Source organism: Lupinus angustifolius, chromosome LG01 (genome assembly GCF_001865875.1).
Source record: "Lupinus angustifolius cultivar Tanjil chromosome LG01, LupAngTanjil_v1.0, whole genome shotgun sequence".
NCBI lineage: Eukaryota > Viridiplantae > Streptophyta > Magnoliopsida > Fabales > Fabaceae > Lupinus > Lupinus angustifolius.
The window spans coordinates 30,719,398-30,730,458 of NC_032009.1; the positions used below are offsets into that span (position 1 = coordinate 30,719,398).

Genomic DNA, 11,061 nt, shown 5'->3' on the forward strand with positions numbered 1-11,061 from the left:
GAAAAAGTATATTATGATTTAATATGTATACAATGACAGTGTAAGAATTTGTTATATTGTCAGTCAATCGTTCATCATTGACTTATTAACCACAATTGACTCTCAAACAAAAGTAATACAAATCAATGATGAATAATGTACTAACAATGTAAAAAACTACAATTACCATTGCATAGATTTTAAACATATATAGTAATAGGTGACAAAGAAATATATAATAGAGTAGCAATATACAAAACTATTTATTTTTAATTATTATTGATTTTTTAATAAAATAATACAAATAAATGATAGATAATACAATAAATAAGTATATATTTTTATAATATCAATATATAGATATTAACTCTTCTATTTATTGTTATTAATTATCTTAAACTTCCAACTTGCAAATTAATTAACAACGAAATATTTCTTCAAAAACAAATGAAAAAATGGAGTGAGTATCTTTTATATTTCTTCAAGAACATAAGTTAGTGGAGTGTGATAGAATGATATTTTTTGATATGTTCGACGCAGTGTTATAAAACTCGGCTCGAACTGGTTGGTCCGATCGGTTCAACTATGAACTGGACATCTAATCGGTCTGAGCCTCTCATTTAACCAATTTTGCATCAAATTGGGTTGACTCGGTCAGTTTAAGTCTAAAACTAGTGACTCGAGTGGTCGGACCGGTTAAACCGGCCGAGTCAATCAAATTTTTTTTAAAACAGCCAAATTGATGTCGTTTTTAAGTGAAAAACAAGTACTTTTAACTTATTTGTAGTTATGTTTGTCACTTGTTAGTTTTACATTATAACAAAATCTTCATTGTTTAATTAAATTTCAAACTTATTGTATGTTTTTGTTGTAGTTAAAACATAGTTCATATGTTTTTGATGATGTTATCAATTTACTTTTGTTATTTTATAGTAGTAAAATATTCTTTTTTGTTGTTTAATTAGGCATGATAATATTTTTAAATTATGAGTATACCATTATTAAATATTGTTACGTATTATGAATTTTTTAGAATTTTTAATGCAAATCGGGTTAACCGGTCCAACCATTGACCCACTGGTTGAACCAGTAACTCATTAACTCAGTACCCTAACCGAGTTATTAACCGGTCCAAGTTTAATAACATTGGACGTTACATAACGAGATACTTAGTAGTATTATATTAGGGAATGCAAAAATGTATTTATTTACGGTGTATGAGTTTTATACATTGTTATTATATCATTTATATATTGTTATTTAAATCAAATGAATAGTAGATAATATACAAACTATATATAAATCTTTACACTAATAATACACAAATATTATTACAATGCTATTATTTTGTACGAGAAACGAGTAATGTTAACATAATTCTTTATTAACTTATATATTATATTTTTTAATTAAAATTACACTAATCGCAAAATCAAATGAATACTGTATAAACATTAGTATTTAGTAATATAACTTTTTTTTATTCATTAGATTCAACCTAAAAAAACAGTATTTATGAAAAAAATATTACTTAAAATATAATGTGATATATTACTTTTTACTTATGATATTCCTACACTAATCTTATACCCTCAAATCAATTAATTATAACTGGAAAAAAAATCAATTAATTATAAATGATCATGCATATCAATGTTATGAGAACTAGACCAGATTCGGTAGTCCCGCCGGTCTAACCACTGATCAACTTAAAAACAATCATGGTTTGCAGTCTTAAGTGAATGAGCGGCTAGACCGCTTTGAACAGATGAAATTTCAGTCCAACCGTGTTAAACCTGATTAAACCGTAATAACTCAGAAAGGAAACTGAAAGGTTCAAATATTTTCTTTTTTAAAAAACGAAATACTACTCTAATATTTTATTTTACTTTTGGTCCAAGAAAGATAGAAATATATTACTTCAATATAATTATATAAAATTTTGCATTAATATATAATCATATATAAAATCATTCCGTCTGACTAGACAATTTAACCATTTAAACCTAATAGAAGACCTCAGTTAATTTTAGGCTCAAGTTTCACAACATTCTTATATATATAACTAGAGTATAGATACACTTACTTCAAAAGTAAGTTTTTTAAATTTATTCTCTATCATAGTCATCAATTTTAGGGAAAACCAATAGTTTCAATTAGTGAATAAATCTAAATCATTAGATGTCTATAAAATCGATAGCTAAAATACAAATATGAATGTCCATAAAAAACTTACTCTTAGAATGAGAATTCTTACTCATGTATCTATAACGTAAGAGTCTATTCAAACAATCTTAATGAATATAACAATCAAATAGTTTAAAATAATAATTACAATAATAAATTCGTATTTAATTCACATTGTTTTTCCATCTATATAAACCACTCACTCCACTAAGCAATTACACTAACAATGGCTACCACAAATGAGGTATTCAATATTTTCCCATATTTTTCTCACTTTTTGCATTAGATCTTATGTCTTGTGAATGTTGTTGTTTTTTTGCAGACAAAGGTTGTTGAAAGGAAGAAGAATGATGAACAAAAACTGAAGCATCTTGGGTTTGTGAAAATTGTTGTGATTCAAACATTGGTGTGTGTATCATATCTGTATCAGTTTGCAAAGAAAAATTCAGGGCCTTTGAGATCTGCTGTTGGAACAGTTGAAGATACTGTTATCAATGTTCTTGGTCCTGTTTATGACAAAATCAAAGGTGTCCCTGTTCATCTTCTTGTTTTTGTAGACAACAAGGTAATTTTTATATATATCTATGTTCTTTCTATGTCTCTTTGATTATTTCCTTCAAATCAAATCCTCGTTTTTGTGTTGTTTTTAGTATTACTTTTAAGGTTTTTATGTTTGTTATAATGATCCTTATTTTGGATCTCATTTGGATCAAAATCTATTTGTTAAGGATATATAAGAAAGTTGTTTCAGTGAAAGCTGCCTTGAAAAGGGTACAAATTTATGTCTAACTTTAATTTTAACCTTATAAAATGGAGCTACCTTTAATGTTGTTACAAAGTTTCAACCACTCACAAAACCTTAATATATTAGGGTCCTCGAGCTACCATCATGTCAAAGTAATGAAGAGACAATTGTATCACAGACAACATGGAAAAATAATAGCTCGTCTCTCTAGTACGGGAGACGATTCTAATATGATATTTTTACTCTTTAATACAACTGCAAAATCTCTCCAATATGAGACATGATTTTTTTTTTGTTATGCAATGTAATGTTCGTAGACCCAGATTTAAAACATTGATGAATGCACATGACAGCCCTCACAATTACCCTTATTTTTTGTCCTTGTGCCCTGCATGCTTGGAATTCCATTTGTTAATGTTAATGAATTTGGATATTGCTAAGAAAGTTTTGGTGAAACTAATCAATTGGTATATATGACTATGGTAGGTGGATGAAGCTACCCACAAAATTGATGAGCAGGCTCCTCCATTAATTAAGCAGGTAGCAAACCAATCCAAGGTTTTGATCAACAAAGTGTCACAAAAAGCAGAGAAATTAGTAAATTTGGTTCATTCTGGAGGACCAAAAGCAGCTGCAAAATATGTAGCCACAGAGTCCAAACAATTTGTGTTAACCGGCTCAGTGAAATTGTGGGCCAGTCTCAACCACTACCCACTATTCTATGTAGTGGCAAAAATGGCAATTCCCACAGCTGCACATTGGTCAGAAAAATACAACCATGTTGTCAAGGGTATTGCTGAAAAGGGCTACAATATCTCTGAGTATTTGCCTTTGATTCCCATAGATGAAATCGCTAAGGCATTTAAACAGGGACAAGCTAAGGTGAATGGTAATGAAAATGATGCAACAAGTTCAGATTCTGATTAATAAGTATTACTAGAGTTAGTTCTTAAGTTAATATGTTTGTTACTGATCCTACCTTGGGGGCATTATGGGTATGAGATTATGAGTTGTTAGGAGTGTAAGAAATGGGTTAAGAACCATGTAAGTTAACAAAGTTTGTAGAACGTTATGTGATTATGTCATTGTGTGTTAAATGGTCTTGAAACTTGTTTTCTTTGTCCTTATGTTGCATACAATATTGCTCAATTTAGGGGGAGGACTTGAGAAGTGGGAACACAGTGTTCATTTCAGAAGAGAATTTGTCCATTTCTTGCGCAGTTACACTAAATTTGTTGACTAGAGGGGAAGAAATATAACATCAACCATGGTTGTAAAAGTTGTGGAGCTTTAATAATATCCCGAGTTTTTTTTGGTACTACCAAAAGTATACATAAACTATGAGTAATGAATTAATCTCTTTCAGGGTGTGCTCCTTCCAACAAGTGTTGCTTCAATATCCCTAAGTAACAACCAAACATAAATAACTTGCCCATAAATCAGTATTTTACAATTGAAACTCAAGTTGTAAGACCCCGTAAAGGAAATTGAAACCATGCACAACTAGAGACAAGATTGGAGCTGGTAATAACAATTGGTGCTGCTAGCTTTTGGTTTTCGACTTGCGAGTAAATGATAAGATTTCGAAGTGCAAAAGATGACGATGAGAGCAAAGGCATAAGCAAAGGTTATAGAACACACAAGTAGAGATGACCAAGAACATAACAAAAATAAAATTTCAATGGTCTAGATTCTTACTTTTTTAGATTAAATATTTTAAAAACACTTTTGTCTCACATTCCTAGTACTGAATAATAATCTATTTCGAGAAGATGAGGCAAGGAAAGGAAGAGATCTGAAAACGTTTTTCTTTTGGAGCCCTAACACCAAAACCATGGCAATGCAGGAATAATTCATTAGTGGTCATGGAATGATGCGAAATTGAGTTTTTGATCACAACCGTTTTCAAATTAAGTGAGTGAATCCATGAACTTGTAAGGTCAATATTAAAGGTTAAACTTTACCCTAAGTCGATCTGAGTTTGTATATAAGTTGACTCAATCCATTCCCAATAAACTTAGGAGTTAACATTAAGTGTCTAAAACTCATGGCCCTACCACATATATACTTTTCAATGACATGTTTTAAATACCTTTTCAATTTTTATCTTTCACATCTCCCCTATAATACAGACTACGGCTACTAATGAGAACAAAGATTTGTTGTCCCAAATCTTATCTGGGATCAATAAAAATATGTTATGTGAGTTAAAAAAAAAAATGTCTATTATTTTTCTATTTTTGCTTCAATATCATTGATATGTGACATGGTTTATAACATTGTTTGAGACAGAAGATCCGTGCTACCAAGGTAATCAATTGTAGATAGCAATCGACCCAAAACACTATAGAGGGTAGCAAGAGGACCATAACAACTAAGGGGAAAATAGAAGTAAAGAGATCAAAAACAAAAAGATATTCATAAAAGGAATGGAAGGGAAGCAATTGAGACTGACCCTTCAGTTTTTTCTAAAGACTCACGTGTTTTTAAATCTTTTTTTAAAAGAGAAGGAAGTATTTTGGCATGTCATTTTAAAAGGACAAAGGAAATTTCCCATTAAAATTACGGTTCCCTCACACTAGAGTGGGTTCTGGAGTGCAATTATACTGCTAATCAACCCACTATACTGCTATCACGTGCAATCAACTACCTAGAATGTTACTTAACATTATGAGTAGATTGCTCCTCACCCATATTCTGATTTCTAGGTGCAAAAAAGTTCATCCAGAATTCCTTTCACAAACTCATGAGACTATCTTATTGGAATCAAAGAAGTTCTTTTACGATGTAATGGGTTTGGCTAGACCTAGAACCTTCTCAATTTTCTTTTTGGCCTTAGCCCATTCTACCAAAAAAGAAAGAGAAGGGGATTTGTGTAGAAAGGTCACACTATGCATCATAAGAATACAAGAAAAGAAACATGGAAATCAAATCTTATTCCAGTGTAATTAGGGGGGTACAGCTACAAACCATTTGCAACTAAAATTCACAAGACTATCAAGACCAATAACTAGCAACAAGTGGAAGAGACCACATCCTCTCATTATTAAAAGCTCAACATAACTCATTACTTACTGTTTCACAAACCTTGAGGTTGCCATCAAATATAAGCAGACGTGAACTAACTTTGTGCTCTATGGCAAAGCTGGCACATGAATTATATCAAATCTACCATATCGAACACATTAACAGATGCTAAATATGGCATCTTATAACAAAACACAAGAAATGAATCAACTACAGATAATGTAAGTAGTGGGACGAAACATCAATAGAACAGGAAATTAACCCAAAATTGAATTTGTAAAAGGTAAGTTCTCAAATGGGGAAAATCTTACATGCCAATTGTAATTACTGAGCTTTATTTGACATAAAATAATAACTCATCAAAACCAATTGTAATTACTGCAACATGCAGCAGGATAGGAGGTTAAAAAAAGGAACTGACAAATCCCCATTTCTCCACCTAAAAAACTTGTGACAAGTCCAGCATCACTGCATTAGACAAGAAAGAAAAACAAAATGAGTACAAAAGACAGCGATATAACAAATAGGAATTGCGAATCTCACTCAAAATAAACATCTCTCATCAAACTTTCAAGACTAAATAGAAAGATACTCATAATAAGAAGGTACAAGCCGGAGAAAGCAAAAAAAATATGCTGGCCACCAAAATGGTATTGCATACTTGGGGGAGAGTTACTTCTACGGAATCACTTTGGTGCACTGCCCATGAGTTTATCACTTTATTGGTGGGGTTTCTATGGTTGATCTGCAGGGGATTGACATCCTTTGCTACATCACTCTTCCTCCTAGCATAATAGCTTAGCACAATTGTTTTTCTTTCTGTGTTTTTTGTGAGGATGTCTTATCCTCTTATTTTGAACTATTCTCGTTTATCAACAACAACAAAATGATTTGAAGCAGTATATGTAATCATATATGCTTATCTGCAATTAAAAAGGGCGGCCTAATGCATAAGATTCCCACCTAATGGGGTCCGGAGAGGGTAGATATACACAACCTTACCCACGAAAGCTAAGAGACTTATTCAAGGATTCGAACCCATGACAGGTCATGACGCAAGCGACCTTGCATCGTGGCTCAACCTCTATATGCTTACCTTCAATTATTTATTTTTTTACTCAAGAATACTGGTCATTCAGCTATTGCGGCTCATTGTCCTTTTTTCTCGATCACTAAACATCAATTTTCTCATAAAGTTTCATTAATAGGCAATTTTATTTAATGGTAGGGGGAAAAGCACAGCTGGAGGGGTTTGAACCAGGCGTTTTCATTTAATGTCCCACAACTCTACCAACTAAGCTGACTCTTGGAACAACTTTCTCATATAGTAAATAGCTGATTTTGAGAGGTACAAAGTTTCAGCTTCAATCATATTTCTAACCACCTCTATGATCTTAACCTAAAGCCATGACTGGCAGCGTGTTACCATGAAAAAACATCTTATCTCTTATTAAATACCAACACAATGTTTCAAATTTCAATAAGAGCATCTACGAAGTTAAACACAAGCCTTGAAGGGCTAACATGTCATTCAAACTGCATGCCACTCAGCCACTCTATACATTATCTGCAACATCCTAAACTTTACGCCAACAACAGAACTCACCAAGCAGGGATCTGAATGTTGAAGAAATGAAGAATAATACCTCATTTAGATTTAGGTGGAGCAGAGTAATTAGAATCCAGGAGGACGTCATCATAAGGATCCCTACGGCCAAGAACTTGGCTAATCTGGGCATCCCAATTGAGCTGAGAATTGTGGCGCTCGAAAGTCCAGAACCCATAGGGTCACATAGGTAAAGCCCACATCTCCTTGGTCTTGGTACACCCGTCCTTCACCTTGTAAACATGTTCCCTGAATCTCCGATCCCTTTCCTTCGGATCTTCCATCATCTTCAAAACCAAGCTCTCAGCAAATTCCATGATGAATCCCATCTTCTCTTCTATTCCACAAACCAAATGTAAATAAAAAAAAAAGAAACAAATTTTATCAGTTGCAAACCCTAAATCATGAAATCAAAGTAGGCGAAATGAGAAATTAAAACTGAGTATTTACAGTTATCCCGAACAAAGAACAAATCAAATCAAATCACATCAAATTAGTTTGGTTCAAAACATCATTTGAATTTTTAGAAGAACTAGGCTTCCTTCAATTTCATCAAAGTTTAGTTCTTTCATTCTCCTTTATCTAATTCAGAATCGGAAACAAAATTAGAAACAATGTACAAAATTAAACCGAAACTAGGTTAGACTTAAGCTATAGTGAATATTTTTCCATACGAAGACTGAAATGACATGAAAAACTAAATCACTATAGTTGTTCATTCAATAATAAAAAAAAAAGCTATAAATGTAGAAACTACTGAAAAGGTTCGAGTGAGAGAAAAAAAATACACGATGAAGAAAAATGATGGAGCGGATTTGAAATGAAAATATTAATCTGAAAAGAGTGTGAGAAATGATTTACTTACATTTTCTGATCTGTGCTTCAAATCAGACCTTGTCACCTTGTCTTCTTCAACTCCCTGCGTTTTTGAATGAATTTTTTTCACTAACTAACGACTTTAATATTTTCTTCTATTTTTAGTTTCTTTTTATTCCTTCACCATATCAGTTAAAAGTGACCTCCTCGTAACGGGCCATCTGTAATATGTTTTGGGCCTTGTATAATATGGGTATTTGTAACTAAATTTTGGGTTAATTTAAATATATTTTTTATTCCTAAATTTTAAATTTGAATCTATTTTTTAATTCCAAAATGCCCATAATTCTATTTTTCAAATGGCGTTATATTACTTGGATAGTGATAAAATGTCAATGCAAACTGTTAAGTTAATAAAGCAAAAATCTCAATGGAACCACATCACTATTGTATAACTTGTGATTGCATATTTTGCTTTTAACATCTTTTTATTTCTACAAAAAAAATCATACATAACCCAATGAGTATATTTAAAAATTTAAATTCTAAAGACCTAAGGAGGAGTAATTTTTACTTCCCTAATTTACCCTCAATCATCAAAGCAGTATCAACTTCACAAAAATTATATTTAACTTCCTTATTAAAAAAACATTTAATTAATTAATACAACTTTCATAATCAAAAACCACATGTAACCTTCCACGTAATTTTCTTATACTCTTTCCATCATTCTTACTTTTTCACCCAAAAAAAAAAAAAGCAACTCTGATTTATGGTTAATGATTTTAAATTCCAACATTTTTGGTGTAATGAACTCTTCCTTCCTCATTCAACCCACATTTTTCAATATAAATCAATGACATACAACACTTTAAGACGGAAGGTGTTTTGTCCATCCTCCAACCAAAGATAAAGTTACACACTTTAATATATTTTGGGAGTAGTAACTTAATACTATGTTGGAACTGATTCTTGCATATTTTTGTTTGTACTTTATTTTGTATTTTATCATAACTTTCGATCATTATGTCTTTACTTTTTTGTATATGCAAATTTTTAACCAACCTCTAAATTTTGGGTTTTTTTAATGATTTTAAAGATGTTTTTAACATTTGTAGGTGTTATATTGTAGTGACATAATTTGCAAAATTGATCAATTATTGTGAGTATGCTACCATTCTGTCTTCTATGGTATGTGGTTTCATTATGGTTTACTTTCTATTTATTTCATTTTGGTATAATTTTAAACATTATTCTGAATTATTACTATTAAATATACAAATTCACATTTAATTTAAATATTTACTAAATTACATTAGATACTTTGAAAAAACAATGATAACCTCTATTTTTGATATATTTAATCATCAACCTTATCCCTACATAACATACTAAGGATAAAGCAAAATAAACATGAGGAGTGTAAAGTACGTGTTGACATACAGTCGCAAAATAGAAATGTGGGTTGATAGGTACGATAATGTTTGTCAACATATTAATATGTATAAATGCAAAATATGGTGAAACTATCACCATGATGTAATTTTACTTTCCTATTTTTCCCTTAAACATTTTAATTTATACAAAAAATCATATAATCATATGTAACATATTAACCACATCTCTCACTTTAAGTTCAACATTTATATTTCTATACTATATATAAAGGAAAAGCATGGTATAACTACCATGGTGTAATTTCATTTTCCTATATTGCCCTTAAACTTTTTAATTTCTACAAAAAACTACATAATCATATGTAATCACCATTAACATATTAATGACATCTCTAACATTATAATAAAACAAAAAAAATTAATATAAAGTATCTAATAAAAAATAAAAAATTAAGTACAATACAATCAATATAAAAAATATTCTAATTATCCATAATAAAATTTATAAGATTTAAATAATTAACATCATAAGAATATGAATTTGGACGGGTAGGCACCAAGTGCATGTCACCACTAGTTATAATAAAACAAAAATTTATAATATAAAGTATCCCTAATAAAAAAATATAATATAAAGTATACTCAATACAGAAAATATTCTAATTCTCCATCATAAAATATATAAAATTTGAATACTTGACATCATAACAGTATGAAAAATATTAATTAATTCCTTACCCTTATAGTGAGGGAATACCTTTTAGTAGTAAAAAAAAACAACTATCAATTCAATATTTATATTATTATTGTGTCATTTTGAAAAATATAAAAAATACAAGCACAAACTTGTTTTTACGAGTACCGTATAATATGATTGACTTATTTTGACTCATTTAATTGCATACACGATATACTTACTATATTATACAGATATGTGAACCCATTTTCTAATTTTTCATGTTTTAACTAGTTAGTACTATATTTATCAATATTGTGAAACCCGAACCGAACATCAAATTGAAAGAAGTCTTGTATTAAGTTTAATCGGTTAAATCATCTTGTCGAATCGAGTGATTTCATATATAATTAATATTTTTCTATAAATATATAAATGTAAATTTTATATAATTAATAATTATGTATAATTATATTAAAGTAATATATCTCCATCATTTTTATTACCGAAGTAAAACAAAAAATTAGAGTATTATTCTGTTTTTTTAAAGTTTAAGTGAATTGTCTAGTGTACTTTCCGGCCAATCCTGTTTAATCGGGTTAACACGGTCAGTCCGGAATTTCTCCAG

The 11,061-nt window shown here is 30.4% G+C and overlaps 1 protein-coding gene and 1 long non-coding RNA gene across 2 annotated transcripts; one reads left to right on the plus strand and one right to left on the minus strand.

Moving 5' to 3' along the window:
- LOC109360005 (REF/SRPP-like protein At1g67360) lies at positions 2,292-4,102 on the plus strand. The gene is made up of 3 exons (XM_019604743.1): positions 2,292-2,410; positions 2,489-2,731; positions 3,398-4,102. The coding sequence occupies exons 1-3, from the start codon at positions 2,393-2,395 to the stop codon at positions 3,836-3,838; spliced, it is 702 nt and encodes a 233-aa protein (XP_019460288.1). The 5' UTR covers positions 2,292-2,392; the 3' UTR covers positions 3,839-4,102.
- On the minus strand, positions 5,955-8,531 carry LOC109360040. The gene is made up of 3 exons (XR_002109096.1): positions 8,410-8,531; positions 7,585-7,881; positions 5,955-6,406 (listed from the first exon to the last, which is right to left on the minus strand). It is a non-coding gene; the product is annotated as an uncharacterized LOC109360040 (long non-coding RNA).

Bases quoted from the DNA above. Each gene is read 5' to 3' on its own strand.
- LOC109360005 (XM_019604743.1), top strand. The intron at 2,732-3,397 runs GTAATTTTTATA...TGACTATGGTAG, and splicing joins TTGTTTTTGTAGACAACAAG to GTGGATGAAGCTACCCACAA.